This window comes from Entelurus aequoreus, linkage group LG09, assembly GCF_033978785.1.
Source record: "Entelurus aequoreus isolate RoL-2023_Sb linkage group LG09, RoL_Eaeq_v1.1, whole genome shotgun sequence".
Lineage (NCBI taxonomy): Eukaryota > Metazoa > Chordata > Actinopteri > Syngnathiformes > Syngnathidae > Entelurus > Entelurus aequoreus.
The window spans coordinates 58498758-58516154 of NC_084739.1; the positions used below are offsets into that span (position 1 = coordinate 58498758).

The 17397-nt window shown below is 39.8% G+C and overlaps 1 protein-coding gene across 1 annotated transcript in view; it reads right to left on the reverse strand.

The window, feature by feature from the left end:
* piezo1 (piezo type mechanosensitive ion channel component 1 (Er blood group)) overlaps positions 1-17397 on the reverse strand; it is a 200316-nt gene that overhangs the window by 94780 nt on the left and 88139 nt on the right. Inside the window, exons 10-17 of the mRNA XM_062059009.1 lie at positions 16821-16924; positions 16474-16553; positions 15532-15712; positions 7979-8084; positions 5220-5401; positions 4779-4927; positions 4493-4651; positions 3742-3836 (exon numbers count right to left, since the gene is read on the reverse strand). Of these exons, the coding sequence (XP_061914993.1) occupies positions 3742-3836; positions 4493-4651; positions 4779-4927; positions 5220-5401; positions 7979-8084; positions 15532-15712; positions 16474-16553; positions 16821-16924 (1056 nt within the window). The remainder of the gene's footprint in view (positions 1-3741; positions 3837-4492; positions 4652-4778; positions 4928-5219; positions 5402-7978; positions 8085-15531; positions 15713-16473; positions 16554-16820; positions 16925-17397) is intronic.

The following is a 17397-nucleotide window of genomic DNA, read 5'->3' on the forward strand; positions in this document are numbered from 1 at the left end:
GTCGTCCGCTTCTCCTTCTTCGCATTTCTTGTTTCAGGTGGTTAGATGGCAAGATGTCGGTTTTTGAGTGGCGCTCAAACGCACACGACACCTGTCTAATCAAAGCCTATGTTTGTTTCTTGTGTAAACGAAGCATGAACAACGTGTAACAATTTATTAACTCTTTAATTCTCCAACGGCACTGTTATACATATTACTTCAACCAACGGTGGAAATGCTCGGAACTCAAGGTAGGCTTGGAACTTAAAGCATAACAAAAAGTTGAGAAACAGCTCATATCTCAAATTACTTGTAAGTTAAGGTACTTCTAAGTTGACCTCTCACTGTATTATTATTAAGCATCAATATGCAGTGAAATAATTTTTCTTTGCACTGTTTTTGCTTGTTGCATGTTGGTGACTTGATCCAAAGGCATACAACATGAAGTGCTTGAGATGGAGTGAAGTGTAGTGAATTATATTTATATAGCGCTTTTCTCTAGTGACTCAAAGCTTACATAATGAAACCCAATATCTAGGTTACATTTAAACCAGTGTGGGTGGCACTGGGAGCAGGTGGGTAAGTGTCTTGCCCAAGACACAACGGCAGTGACTAGGATGGCGGAAGTGGGTATCGAACCTGTTCAAGTTGCTGGCACGGCCACTCTACCAACCGATTAAAACCCCCCCAAAACTAACGACTAGTTTAGCTCAAAATTTACAAAACACCCACTTTATGGAACCTTTCGATTTACGAACCATAAACAGGATAAAAATATGCTTTGGTGTACAAACCTTGTCTCAGTGTATGAAGGTTTTGTCCACACATTGTGTGCCTCGCAAAGCAGCCCTTTTGTGCCCAGCAACATAGACATTGTGGATCCTCTACAGTTTGCATATCAGCCCCATGTAGGAGTGGATGATGCTGTTATCTACCTGCTGCATCATGCTCACTCTCACCTGGATGGTGGGAAGGGCACTGTGAGGATCATATTCTTTGATTTCTCCAGTGCCTTTAACACTATTCAGCCAATTCTGATGAGTGACAGGTTGCTCAGGATGGGTGTCAGTTCATCCATTGTCTCCTGGAACACTGATTACTTGTCTGACAGGCCCCAGTTTGTGCGACTGGGGAGCTCCCTGTCGGATACTGTGGTCAGTGGTGTAGGTGCTCCACAGGGGACCGTCCTGTCTCCTTTCCTGTTCACCCTGTACACCTCAGACTTCCAGTACAGTTCCAGGTCCTGCCACCTGCAGAAATACTCTGACGACTCTGCTGTGGTCGGGTGTATCAGAGAGGGGCAGGAATTGGAGTACAGGACACTGATCGCTGACTTTGTGGAGTGGTCTCAGGCGAACCATCTGATCCTTAATGTGGACAAGACCAAGGAGCTGGTCATCGACTTCAGGAAGACAATGACCCCGGTGGAGCCCATCAAGATCCAGGGCCGGGAGGTGGCAGTAGTGGGGCAGTATAAGTACCTGGCAGTCTATTTGAACAGCAGACTGGACTGGAAGGACAACTGCAAAGCTGTTTACAAGAAGGGCATGAGCAGACTCTTTTTCCTGAGGAAGCTCAGGTCCTTTAATGTGTGCAGCAAGCTGTTGGAGATATGTTATCAGTCTGTTGTGGCCAGTGCCCTGTACTTTGCAGTGGTTTGTTGGGGAGCAGCACCAGCAAAAGGGACTCAAACCGGATTAATAAACTGATCCGGAAAGCCGGCCGCTGGCCATCATGGACAATCCTGCCCACCCACTCCACCTGACAATTGAGGGACAGCGGAGTTCATACTCCAACAGGCTCCTTCAGCTTCCTTCCCGCACTGTGCGATTCAAGAACTCCTTCATTCCGCACTCCATCCAGCTGTATAATCACTCGCCATACGGCAATAGATGATATCTGCCTATTACCTGACACCTTCTATGTCAGCTACTTCTCTTTGTTTTTAATGTCTATTTTCTATTTTCTGCTGGTTTTACTCTCTATTTTATGCTTCTGCTGTCACATATACTGTAATATTGTACATGGTAATTGTTATATATTGTATATATGTTATAGACATTATATAATATATCTGTATATATAATATACTGTTCACATTTTTATATATTTGTATATATTTGTATATATATGTTATATTTTATATCGCTATATTTAGTCTATTTATACCTGCATTGTCCGTTCCATCCTTACACTTTCCATCATTGTAACTGAGTTACTGTGTTGAAACAATTTCCCTTGTGGATCATTAAAGTTTGTCTAAGTCTAATGTTGATCGCTCTCCAGTGCTCATTGTTTGTCAGCTCAGCACTGCAGGCGTTAGCTACTGTGCTTTGTGCTACTTTGGGTGCGTTTTAAGTGTTCTGTTTTCAGCTTTCTTACATCATTTTTTCAAATTCGCTAGCTCAATATGAGTCCAAAGACTAAAATGGACAGGTGATGTTTACTTTGAAAAATTCAGGAAGTATCCACAGCGTTGTACGACAATGCCACACCAGGCCTCACTGGCCACATAACCCCCTGCCACTTCCGCTGATCACCAAGTAGATTAACTGACAATAACACCGTGTGAGTGTGTACATACGAGAACAGTTCAGCTAGTTGTTGATTTGACTTTGTTAATAAAGAGATAGTTGAGCCATCACCCCCTTGTAGGGTTGTATGGTATACCGGCACTAATAAAGTACCACGGTACCAATGAATTGAAAATGGTACTATACTGCCTTTCAAAAATAGCGGTATTTTTTTTCATCCGCATTCTGCCGTGCTGCGGTGAAGTTGCTGAACCATTGAGTGTGTCAGCGCTCACATACTAAAGCAGCGCACAATCAGAAGCACCGTGGGGAGGAAAAATGGAAAACAAAGGCAATTCTACTGGTTAATAAGGAACGTGCGTGAAGTGCAATATGGAGGTATTTGGGCTTCAAAACTATCGATCAAGATGACGCTTTAAATATGGAAGCGCCGCGCTGCAACTGTTTTACCTGCTACTTGTTTTATCTGTGTACTTTTAGCCATAGTACTGTTTTTAGTATTTACTAATGATTGTATTTGTCTTAAAGCACATACCAAAGTGGCAACCATAAATCAAGATGCATTTAATGAAATGTCAATAAAATATTCTATTCTAACCAAATCCTAAATTATGGCAGATTATATGTAATATGTAAAATCGTGAATTGTTCTTTTAGCACAAGGCCCAGTGTTTTTAACGCCTTTTAAATTTTGTTTTAATCTTCTAAAATGATTTTTTTGTGGTCCCCTTTATTTTGAAAAGTATCAAAATACATTTTGGTACCGGTACCAAAATATTGGTATTGGGACAATCCTACCCCCTTGTTATGTTTGTTTGATATACAGCAATGTATAGCGATTTATATTGTTTTTAAAGTCTTCAAACTTTTACTAAAATAGGGACTTTGTTGACGCTGAAACCCATTATTCATGTTTACATTGTTTGTTATGGGAACATTTGCTTCAATATACAAACTTTTCTATTTACGAGCGCTGTTAAGAGCCCTGTTAAAAAATTAAGTTGTCTGTGACCAAATTAAGTTCGTAAATTGAGGTTCCACTATAACTTGTATGTGTTCATATATTGTTCCCTATAAAATATACATTTGACTGAATTGGTAATAATAAATACAACTTGTGTGCATGTCTAACAGAATTTGCTGACCATTTTCAAGAAAGCAGTGCAGTGAATACTGAACATACGTATTTGAAAAACATTATTTGAATAACGAACAAGCTTGCATTTACCTTTATCTGTTGATTCACCATCGATGTTTGTTACCACTTCCACTTCAGAGGCCAGTTCAACATTACTTGAGCCAGGCTGCACACAGCTGCTTTTCCTGGAGGCAGAGTTAGACAGTTATAGGCTTTCTTGGATGTCTAAACGGACAAAAGGATTGAAACAACCACCCCCAAAGTGACTTTTTGCTTTTTCTTTGCCTTTTTTGTGTTTTTGTGATGCCAGCACAAAGGCATTGATGGCAAAGCAGAAAATTGTGCAAAAATTAAATAAAACTGGAAATATAACTTGCAACACATGAATTCTCTGGCCTTTAGTGGCAGGCCCCAATAATTTTACTTTTTCTGTATGTGGCCCTCTGGATTGGATCATAATATAATAATATTAATATGAATTATTTAAAAACATCCTCTCCAAAAAAAAAATCCTCCCATGTAATGTGCGAAACTGCCCAAAGATAGGTGTGCCAAGATTGAGGCTGTAATTTATGCCAGAGGTGCATCAACAAAGTATTGAGCAAAGGGGCATTGTATGTAGAATTTTGAGGACATTAATTTATTCCATTTTGGAATAAGGCTGTAACATAACAAAATGTGGAAAAAGCCAAGCACTGTGAATACTTTCCGGATGCACTGTAGATACATCTGTAGCCATTGCTGCAGCCTCTCTGGCCATCGCCAAACATTGATTTACAGTCATACATGTGTGGGCGACCCTGTGACTGAATGCTGTATGGCAACCTAATTCTGTTATTACCTGTGTATCGGTGAAACATGTTCGGGATCAGTGATTCTCATGAAGGGTTTGTGGAAATAATGCAGCTGTAGGATACAGGCCAACAAAAAGAATCCAGGGATCAGAATGCTAGTAAACAGCTCTGAGAGGGCAAACATCTCCAGACCAATCGCAGCCAGTCTAAAAAGACAAGGGACTTAATTAGATCACTATTTTAGTTTCATATTTTGTGATATAGTAATAATACGGAACAAAGTTACTGTTCAAAGTACGAAAGACTGTCTTAGGATATTGCTCAAGTCCATACTGTTGTTCTTTGAAACCAGTGAAATTCCTCCAATAACCGGGGAAGTCTTCAAACTGGTATGTGTAGATGGATATCAGCACCAGCATTGTGTAGGCCACAACAAGCCACCAGAAGAGCTTTAAAAGACGCCTCCAGACAGAATAGTACACCTTGAAAATAAAAAGGACAGAGAAAACAGGGTTTTATTGGCCACTATTAGGCAACGTGAACCACAACAGTGTAAAAAATGTACGTATTATGAAAACAGGGAATGAGCCTAGAAAATGTGCAAATTACAGCTGTATCAATATTAAGTACTTGGCATATTATTTTGAGGATTTATGTTTTGTACTGTTAATACACAAATTTAACTGTCAACTTTCGAAAAAAATGTAACCATGGTTCTCTGGACAAACAATGCAAAAAACAAAAAACAATCAGTAACTGTTTTCATATTCCAACCTGATATATACAGAGGCAGAGCAGGAAAAGCAGCATGTAGATGAGCTTGTATCCGACAAGTTTTCCCACAAAAGAGACCATGAGGAACATCCCACCACACACGTAGATCCAATATTTGGCATAACAACTCATCACCATGCCTCCCAGGACCTTTAGCGCTGATTCATTTGTGGAATCCACCCCTGGTAAAAAACAAAAGAAAAAGTTAAATAGAGACTTCTCTCCTTAGCTGCCACCTTATCGTAGTAGCGGAGTTTCCGTCGTCCGATCTTGCTGACGAGTGAGGGAAGAGTGGATCGTGAGATCGGTGCAGCGTCTGCAGCGATGCGGACTCTGTATCGGTCTGTCGTGGTGAAGAAGGAGCCGAGCCGGAAAGCAAAGCTCTCAATTTACCAGTTGTTCCTATCCTCACCTATGGTCATGAGCTTTGGATTGGGACCGAAAGGATAAGATCACGGGTACAAGGGGCCTAAATCAGTTTCCTCTGTCGGTTGGTAGAGCTCTCTCTTAGAGATGGAGTGAGAAGCTCTGTCATTCGGGAGGAGCCCAGAATAAAGCCTCTGATCCTCCACATTGAGAGGAGCCAGATTAGGTGGTTTGGGCACCTGGTCAGGATGCCCCTCGAACACCTCCCTAGGGAGGTGTTTCGGGCACGCCCGACCGGCAGGAGACGACAAGAAAGATCCAGGACACGTTTGAGGGACTATGTCTCCCAGCTGGCCAGGGAACGCCACGGGATCCTCCAGGAGGAGATGGTCAAAGTGGCTGGGGAGAGGGAAGTCTGTTTCTCTGTTTAGGCTGCTGCCCCTGCGACCCGTCCTCAGATAAGCGGAAGAAGATGGATGGATGGATTAATACAGTTAAAAATGATGGTACAGAATAAAATCCAACAAAGAAGCATTTGTGCGTTGATTGTGAAACTATTGTATTTAAAATGATCAGTTTTATCCTAGACAAAATATGATGGATTTTGGACTTTAAAAAGTCTAAAAACTACTTAAGATGTTTACATGTGTTCTAAAAAGCTGGTTTAAACCAAAATCATGCAATAATTATTATTTTAGGTAGAATATAATATAGAAGAACAAAATCCAAACAGACCAAGAAAGAAAAAATATTGGACGAGGACCTTCAGCAAAATATAAAAAAGTGACAATGAATGTTTGTCACAGCGATCTAGCAGAGTTGTAGTGAACTCACTATTTCCCAGTGATGTGCCGTTAGGGCCACCAAGGCCTTCTCTGCTGGCCTAACATAACCAGAAAAAATTATCATAATTAAAGACAAAAGTCATTTTTAATTTACTTTCACTAAATATCTAAAAGTATTCATATTCTCTTCATGTCATATTATGCTTCTTCCAGCGCTGTTGTTTTTAGGTTATAGAGTTTTTATCCAATCAGAATTCAGCTAGCTTATGTTGCCATGCTGTACGAAATCTGCCCGGGCCTTCAGAATCAACAATGTGCACTCTAAGTGAACGGACACAAACATTTGACAGACAGTTGCGATAGTTGTTGTCAGTAAGGCCTTCTAGATGGCCTAAGGCAGATATATATTGTGATGTTATGAGCTAGGTAACATAAGAACTCTATTACCCAGCATGCCACAGTAGTGAAGAGCATGCGCAGTAGCCCCGTTTAGGTTGATGAATATAGACATGCCGGCAGCTGGATGTTATTGATGAGCACGCTGTGGAGCAAACTTTAAGAAGTCAGCCAACACGCCTCGTCTGCATCTTTTATGATTAGACAAGACAACACATATATAAATGATAAATGATAAATGGGTTATACTTGTATAGCGCTTTTCTACCTTCAAGGTACTCAAAGCGCTTTGACAGTATTTCCACATTCACCCATTCACACACTGATGGAGGGAGCTGCCATGCAAGGCGTTACCAGCACCCATCAGGAGCAAGGGTGAAGTGTCTTGCCCAAGGACACAACGGACGTGACTAGGATGGTAGAAGGTGGGGATTGAACCCCAGTAACCAGCAACCCTCCGATTGCTGGCACGGCCACTCAACCAACTTCGCCACGCCGTCCCCATATATTTGCAAGGCCATTTTCAATAAGGATATTTAAAGAGAAACTACATCTTGTGAGACCATGTCAGCCAACCTCGGAAGCTAGCTCAGCTGTCCTGGCGATGAAATGTGAGTTCAGATATTTAAATTCTTTATTTTTTCACGTTTAATATGTTTTTTGCAATTATAATTTTTTACAGTACCACATAAGATATGTTTTAATTGCTGGTGCGGGTTTATTGATTTCTAAATGCGCCAGAAAATAACCCGTTTTATACAATGCCTAGTAGTGCATAAATGTGTTTCTGTATAGTGTTTCTCTAGTAATTGTCATGTGGTGACATAAATGATGGTATTTTGAGAGGTAATCATTGAAGTCGGACATCACTGTAGGCCTAAGTGGGATACGCACAGCCTGCCACTGCTATTTCCTGATGCCTGTAGCGTCCTGCACACAACGTGCATTCCAGCAGGTCAAAAACAGCCAAACCACCCATAAAAAGGTAATTATTAAGGACTTAATATTAATGCATATTTGTTTTGCATATTTGTTTTTTTACATTTTAAAACGGCATTTATAGCAAAAACGTTGCTGATCGCTGTTGTAGATTTTTGTAATTGGGAGAGTAATATTGTCATCTGATCATTTCTAAGACATATGCACATAACATAACAAATCCAAACAGCACATTTAGCTTTGTTTGTTCAATTTTAACAATACGAAATTTACCTGTTGTAATGACTTCTTGTAGAGGTGTGGTCATTTTCCTTTTGATGCTGAAATTTTCCTTAACGGACTGGCGTACTAATAACCAGAAGGTTGAAGTGAAGAGGAGCTGAAGAGGTACAGAGATCGACAGAAATTACAAATCGAGTACTCAACAAGCAAAGTCACTATGAATCTGAAGTGCTACCCAGCAAAGTGCTTAATGAAATCTCTTTATAATTAAATATAATTACACAGAATCAACTTAAAATGTGCACATCTATATACACCCTAATACTGCAGATAAGTGGTTGATATGCTCCTTCACAGAAGAAAAAGTTTATGCAATCAAGTTTTTAGGGCAGTGTTTGCATGACTTCTTCTGAGGCACTGTCTTCATCCACTAAATAGTGGAAAAACCCCAATAAAAAACATAGACCACAACATAATAAAAACATTTCGCCATTCATATTTAAATTGACACCATTCCCGTTTAAATGAACTAGAAGAATGAATGAAGAATCTGACACTCAGCCATTTGACCAACTGGAGGCATATACAGGTAGTTTTCCTGTATAGTATGAGGTGACAGAAGGATGCCATTACGTTTTGCGATATCTTTAAGTTTTGGGTTTAAAAATACATTTTGTGATTTTAGAAAAAGAGTACTTACAGTGAAACAAGTAATGGCACTGAAAATGATACCCCAAAAGCTTTCAACATATAGGGAAACACTGACAAACTAGAATATCTGCAATTCCGGTAGGAATTGCGCATGAATGCCACCATATAGAGTGAGAAATGTGGAAATTGTTGAACTTTGAAAATCCCTATTTATTTCAATAGGTATTTCCTAGTAATTTCATAAATTAGTGAAAATCCGACATTGTCCTGAGTGAACTAAGTTGGTTGGTGTTGTAATCGTAGTAGTAACAATTTTTATTAGAGAATAGGTGTTACGAAAAACAGAAATCCCAGGAAAACCGATAATTTTTCTGCTTACGAAAAATACATAGCTTGAATGTGATGGTAAAACTGTTGAATTTGGATGAAAAAAGTGGGAGGAATAGTGCAAAAGAAAAGGGCAAAATCAGGGATTTTTTAAGTGGAACTCTTGGTAATCAGGGACATTTTGGAATCCAAAAACACATTTGCTTGAATGTCCAGGATAAGTGGAGTGTGTTGATGGTGGAATGGTTCGAATCCGTTGAGAAATTTGGGATTTGTGCAGGTTTGATAAATGGTTCATTCATTTGGAAAACATTTCCAGGAATTCCTGGTAATCTGGGAGTTTTTGGAAGATTAAAAAAATGGTTAGTATGGCTGAGTTAGCATTATGACACTTAAACAGCTGCGATCGGATGAAAACTGGTGGAGAAGGCAGCCATCAAACAAGGGAAGATTTTCCAGGAAAACCTGGGATTTCTGGTAATCTGGGATATTTGGGAGAAATATGTTAGCAACGGTGTCCCAGCCAAGCCAAACGTTTTGATACTTGAACGGTTCCAATCGGATGAAAACTTTGGGAGAACAAGGGTGCCAAAAAACGGCAGAATAAGAATAAGACCTACAACCTGTGCAATTCTGGTAGGAATTGCATGTGAATGCCCCAATCAGTGCTGAAGCTGAATTTAAAAGCTGAAGGACTGCAGAATTATTTTAGAAAAACGTTTGAGTGTACAGTCGGAATGGTTTGAAAATTGAGGAGCTGGAGCTCAACTGAAATGCTAGTGGAATGTAGAATGAATTGTAAAAACAGTTTGACTGTGAATGGTTTCTTGAAGATTGGAATCTGTACTAAAAAGTAGTATGAATATAGAAATGTTCAATGTATATTTTAATAGTTGTAAATAAGTGTAACAAGCGATAGAAAATGGATGGATGGATAGAAGTGTAAGACTCATAGGTGTATGGCTACATAATTATCTAAAAAAGTAGACTTACTGTATTTTTTGGCGCACCGGATTATAAAGCGCATTGCCGATCAGCGGGTCTATTCAGGTCGATTTTCATACAAAAAAGGCACACCGGGTTAAAGGGCGCATTAAAGGGGTCATATGATTTTTTTCTAAATTTAAAACACTTCTTTGTGGTCTACATAACATGTAATGGTGGTTCTTTAAAAAAATGTTGCATAGATTATGTTTTACAGATTATCTTCAAGTCGTTTTCTGACAGTTGCTTCAGGATGCGCCGTTTTGTGGGCGGTCTTATTTACGCGGCTCACCTTCGACAGCGCCTTCTCCCCGTCATCTTTGTTGTACCGGTGTAGCGTGCAAGGACAGGAGTCGAAGAAGGGTCAATAATGGAGCTAACTGTTTTAATGACTTTCAGACTTTACTCAAATCAATAACGGAGCGGCATCATCGGTGGCTCACTAGTGCAACGACAACGCTGGAAATGTGTCCCGTGAAAAACCGTCAGACAGGAACTCTGTAATAACTAACGTTACGTGGGTGAATTATGTAAACCCACTACAACGGTAGTTTTTAGCGCTTTCATAGCGAGTTTACTGACAGATATATATTAGAACTTTACGCTACTTTATATTAGAAATGGCAACAGCAGAGGATGAATGCCCCATAACAAGTAGAGAAAAAGAAGAAGCTTATTGACAATGGTGTCGATACAGACTACAATGGCGGACACACGCAAATTTTCAGGACTTATGCAAATCCCAAATACACATCAGCAGGTACCAGAAATTTAAAAAAGTTGGTTTTGCATAATATTGTGAAACAAAACGCCAGATAATATGTCTGCTAATAGGTGCCATTTTGCGGTCCTCGTATGTTGAAGCAGATTACGTCTCACTACGGTAGCCGTAATGTTCCAACAATCCATCAAGCGGTGCAGCTTCATAGCTTACCAAAGTCGTACTAAAACATTTTGACAGCTTTTTGAGCAGCATGTGTAATATCCTATATTCTTATTGGAAACATTTAACATTTTGGTGTTGTTTACTGGCATCATCTTGCAGTCTACACATATTTCTTATGTGTGACTGCCATCTACTGGTCACACTTATCATTACACCGTGTACCAAATAAAATAGCTTCGAGGTCGGTATGCACAACCAGACTTATTCCGTACATTAGGCGCACTGTTGATTTTTGAGAAAATGAAAGGTATTTAAGTGTGCCCCACAGTCCGAAAAATACGGTACTCTTGTTCGCTCCAGGATTCGAACCCGACACCAGCGGGGGAGCCAAGTGTGTATCTACTGAGGTACAACCTGACAGTCCAACTAGTGACCAACTTTGGTTCTTAGAGGAAGGGATTCAACCATTAAAAATGACATGTGTCTACCAATGAATTGAAAAATGATAAATGAATAATGTAATAGATGGAATTAAACTATATAACTCTTAGATGTACGGCTGCAAAATTATTGAGAAAATATTTTTGCTAATGGGCCCTCTGGAATTTGAACCCATATCACTGGGATGAAAGGCAATTATGTAATCCACTGAGCTCATGCCACATCTCTCAAGATGATGTCCAACTTTGGTTGTTAACGGGAGCGATTCAACATTGAAAATCACATGTGTTGAATTCAATGCTGCAACAGTACTACGTTTTCAGCTAATTTGGGGGATAAAGCAAAAAATGTTTTACAATTAAATAAATATGTTACCTGATTCTATGAAACATTTACTCACAAACAAACATCAAAGCACCACAGATGTCAGTGCAAATGGTCTCTAGCCATTGAAGCCTTTCGACCAAGATGACAGTGGCTGCCTTAAAAACTAGACAGGACCTCAGCTTGTGCCAGGTAAGAATTGAATAATCCTGTTTGTACATACTTCACAAACTCGGTAAGCAACTTCTTTAAGAAGGCTTTATTATAGTCCGCAGCCACAACAAAGGTTCATTCTGGGTGGACCCGCATCTGCTTATTGATAGCATCATGCAGGAGAGAGATGGCTAAACTAAGATTAGCCTGGGGTGTTATGTAAACAGCTGTTAGAATTACAGCAGAATGCGCTGGAACGCATTCAACTTTTGTTCAGAATCAGCTACTTTCACAACAGCTGACGTGACTTTCTTCTCATTAATTCTTGTAGTCTCACAGTACATTAAACAGTGTTGAAGCTGACCGTCCATTGAGTTCATTGGGGGAGCATAGTGAAGTGTATGGAAGTATTATTGTAGCAAAATATTTTTCAAACGTGTATTTAAATCTAGGGATGATACTCGAAACCGGTTTTCCCGGTTGTTTGAAAAGAAAAGAACCGAGTCCTCGGACTCGAATCCCTTTTTGAGAACCGGTACCCGTTATCGAGACCACTATAGTAAAGGAAAAGAGTTGATTCTTTATTCGAATCCCGTCCCGACCAGAAATGCTCCGTGGGACATCACAAGATATGACGTCACGTAGCTCAGTCATTAGGCGCAGATAGTGAAAGCAGGAAAACAATGGGCGGGAAAAAGCGCTCCAAGGTGTAATAAAGTTCAAAACAAAAGCTATAATCCATCGAATAACTTTACTGAGAGATTTTAGCAGGGTAAAACACATGACGAACACTTTTACGACCAACCGGAAACATAGCAACCAGGCTAGCAACACACCTCCTTTACGGCAGCTGTCGCAACGTTCTTAAAACAACCGCAGCACATACATATATATACAACATATCTCCCTTTTTTAACTTTTGTTTTTCTTTCCTTGTAAACAAAACAAAATCACACTGTAGATGTGTTGTCTGTCTAATTATAAATAATGCAGACGAGGCGTGTTGGCTGAGTTCTTGACATTTACTTTCACAGCGTGGCAACATGCAACACTTTTCGGGGCTACCGCGCATGCTCGTAACTCCCGTTGCATGCTGGGTAGTGTAGTTGTTATATTCTCTAGCTCATAAAATTTTTCCCCCTATAAAGAAATAATGTTAACTCAATAAAGTGTATTTCTTTTTTTAGCTTTAACTTTTCATTTTTTAGCATTGTAACCACATTTGCAAAGAACTTTTCTCTTCATAGAATTTTCTTTCAATAAAGAAATAAAGTGCAAAAATGTCAAAGCATCATAACAAACAGTTATGTCAAATAGCAGCAGAAGTGCACTTTTTGGAGAGCTGTATTATTTTCAGTTTTGTGCCCAAGGGACTGATTTTATTTAACACTATATTATTATTTATACACCTATAGTGATCACAGAGACAGGTTGTTTTTGTGTTACTGTATATATTTGTTTCTCTGAAAAATCCCACTTAATATACTTTGGGTAACAACAGTCAATATTTATTTATTTTATTTTATTTTTTTTGGTGGGTAACAGTCAATATTTATTTATTTATTAGATTTTATTTTTTTATTACATAATAAAAGTGAGCTTTTGTTAAACCAAATATTGTGTGTTTTTTTCCGTATACAACAACTTATCTGGACTCGATAAGAGAATCGATAAGGAATCGGTTCGATAAGAGGATTCGATAATAGGCTCGAACTCGATAATTCCTTATCAAACATCATCCCTATCTAAATCTGTGTAATCCAATTCGCGTGCGTCTGTACTAATTTGTGTGTCTGTATTTCTGTGTTTTAGATCCACGTACACTACCGTTCAAAAGTTTGGGGTCACCCAAACAATTTTGTGGAATAGCCTTCATATCTAAGAACAAGAATAGACTGTCGAGTTTCAGATGAAAGTTCTCTTTTTCTGGCCATTTTGAGCGTTTAATTGACCCCACAAATGTGATGCTCCAGAAACTCAATCTGCTCAAAGGAAGGTCAGTTTTGTAGCTTCTGTAACGAGCTACACTGTTTTCAGATGTGTGAACATGATTGCACAAGGGTTTTCTAATCATCAATTAGCCTTCTGAGCCAATGAGCAAACACATTGTACCATTAGAACACTGGAGTGATAGTTTCTGGAAATGGGCCTCTATACACCTATGTAGATATTGCACCAAAAACCAGACATTTGCAGCTAGAATAGTCATTTACCACATTAGCAATGTATAGAGTGTATTTCTTTAAAGTTAAGACTAGTTTAAAGTTATCTTCATTGAAAAGTTCAGTGCTTTTCCTTCAAAAATAAGGACATTTCAATGTGACCCCAAACTTTTGAACGGTAGTGTACGTGTATTTGAGTTGTCTGTCTGTCCCTAATCAGAAAGAGCCCTCGATAGGCTGTCTACTTACACGTCAGTTTTGCGACACTTCTGCAGTGTAAGATTTGAGCGTGCGTATCGAGATTCGTGAGCATGTAATACAACTTATGCGCGTGTATTAAGAAGCGTGTGTAGGTAATAAAATCTGCGTGTGCGTATCTATGATCTGCGAGAGGCAGAAACCCTCTTTTGGCTGTCTTTTTTACACGTGACTTTTGCGACACATCTGCCGTGCACGAATTGAGTGCGTGCATCCCGATTTGTAAGCACTTCCTTCGCTGCACCTGTTCATTTATTTAAAGTATTGAATTATTAATTTAAACATGCCAGCGCTATAAAAAGGGAAACGAAAGACTTTGACCCTTGTTTGTTTACTCAACGTATTATTACAATATACAGGAAAGGACTGCCGCAGCCATACAGTACGTGACAGAGTCGGCTCAAGCCCTCCATGCGGCCTTGTGTGCCGACACCCACTCCTGCCCGCTGGAGTCACAGGAAGACATTGTGGCGAAATGATCGCCGATATAAATTAATATATGTCCTCGCAAATATCAATATGAAGCATTAAATGCACTGACGAAAAAATACATTTTGTGTCCTTGGCTCAATCTTTTTTACCAAATGTGGCCGAGCCCGCATGTTAGGGTTCATATGTCTCTGATGTGGACATCAATCAGTCTGAGGTGTAAAAGTTGCCAATTTTTTATGTAACCTGTTACCCAGCATCACTTATGTGTGTAGCTGAAGTATCCACAGCCTGTAGAAATGGGCGTACGCCAGCTATGAAGTTGCCGTTAGCCAGCGCACATTTCCACGTCAACGTCAGGCCACTGTTGTAACCGACCTACCTCAATTAATGGACATAATTTTAAAAAAATTATCTTTGTGGGCCTCCAAGATTTGAGTAACCCTGACGTATGCCATAAGAACACTCTGAACCCCTCCTCCCAACCAGGCCTTCACAGAGGCCCTTGGACAAATTCAATTGAGGACCTCAGTTCCAGATCATCTTTTGTCTGATAGTTGTTGGTTTTCAGAAAATCTGCCATGATTAGTGGTACCAAACACAGAACACGCTCTCTATGCTGTTGTTTCTCTTGACTGGAGTAGCATTAGCTGCTATGTGCTCTGTAAAACCAGTGCGCCTCGGACAGAAGTTGTGGTAATGACCAAAATACTGTAAGTATTACATGAATGTGCTTGCTAATCCATTGTTACAGCATGCATATAACACAGAGGTTTTGGGAGGTTTCTTAGAGGGCTTTGAAGGCGTAATAGGTGAGTCCCCATTACCTGCATTTTTAGCCACGTTGTGCTACAGTTTTACTATCTAGAACACACACAAAAGAGAAATATGTGTGTTCTTGTCTCTCATGGGGATTGTAGATGATGAACAAAATTCCAAAAAAAGTGCAGTTTTCCTCTCAGTAACACAAACAAAAAATCTTATCTTACTATAGCTCCCAGGCGCAGACATGGATACTGGGCTTTATCCAGTCCTAGTTGTCTGAGACTCATGGTTCCAACGGTGGTCGGCAGTTCAGGCTCAAGTTCCATGGCCCATATATACTGCAGACAACACAATGCCAAACCGTAAAGCAAGATAAACGGAGAACACAGCATGGCTGCATGTCGTCTGCAAAGAGAGACAACAAAAAATAGTTAGATAACAAAACCAAAATGAAACAAGTCCTTGTCATCACACTGACTAAAGGGGCGTTCACATATTGCCGGTTTAGATGGCGATTCATGGTAGTTCGGCAATTTGCCGTGCTCTGCCAAATACCGCGTTAACACCAAACACAAAACCTGGCCATTTGTCACTCATCCATCATGAACCCTGAGAACCACAGGGACCCGACAAAATGTTTTAAATAGGTTACATTTTTCATGGCGGTTTTACAGTTCGTAATGGGCCGTGTTCAAAATGCCTTTCGCCGTGTAAAGAACGGCAGCCTCTGTATTTGCACCGCATGATCAGTGATAGTAATGTGTTAACACCACCATAATCCGCCAGTCACATTTTATTCCCGGACCTTCATGATGTGAACAAGGTATCTACACAGAAGTGGTGGAGTTAAACTCGGAAGCATCGCGGGGTCATCAAGGAGTTACATGGAGGCACTGCAGTTGATACAAAGTAGAGCATTGGTTCAAAACGTGTTGCGAAAGACTTTCTGCCATTGTTGAGACACGGTTCACGGCGGTTTAAGAAACGCCATGAATCGCCATCCAAACCGACAATGTGAATGCTCCGTTAGTAACGTAGATTAATTTTTAACTTTAACTTTCTGTCAAGTAAACAGAAAACAAAATCTATGAAAAGTATTCCAAAAAAATTAATTCCGAAGTAGGTTTTTGTCAGGTTTCTGCTGCTGTCATTGCACAGGTTTTTACCTAGCACGCAGAATCCAGATGAGACAAGCCCACAGCAGTAACACAAATGTCAGCCAGCTGTGGTACGTAATGCTCCAAACCTGACAACAAAAACAAGGCAAGGCAAGTTTATACAAAAAGCACACTTCGTATGTATGACCATTCAAAGTGCTTTACAGATGCATAAAATTGCAAGAAAACAATACAAAAGTTGCCTGCTACTGTATGTACATATAATTAAGTTCACATCAAATTATCCAGGCTTTGAACATAAATCAGGCAACTGCGCTTTTAAAAGAAAATATATAACAGATAGTGTGCAGTATTTTATTTTATACATGTTCATTTGTGTTTATCTTAATATTTACCATCATTGATATCAGAGCACAGACATAGCTCTGCTGCATGACCACCTTTCCCAAAATTAAAAATTGATTTTGAGCCTTTTGTTCACCGGCAGCATGACAAAAACCTGTCAAAAAAAGAGCTGTCAGTTATATACATGTAGAGAATATTCATCCCCCAACAAAAAGTATGGCAACAGTAAAGTCAATGTATTTATTTTTGCTGAAACAGCGTTTCTGCAGGTATTAGTATATATTGCCCATGTCCTACTTCCAATAGTTATAATATTTCCTGCATTGTCCGGACTATAAGCTGCTACTTTTTTCCTACGCTTTGAACCCTCCGGCTTATGAAACGACGCGGCTGATATAGTCACTGGCCAGATTTCCAAAAACCCAGTAGCCATCGTAAATGTTTATGCTCCCAACTATGACGATGACACCTTTTTCAAACGTCTTTTTTCTGAATCTCCCGGACTTGTCAATGTACCGTTTAATACTAGGGGAGACTTTAACTGTTGGCTCGATCCCTAGCTTGATCGCTCATCACCCAAAACCTGCCCACCGTCGAGGTCTACTAAGGTAATTCATTCTTTTATGG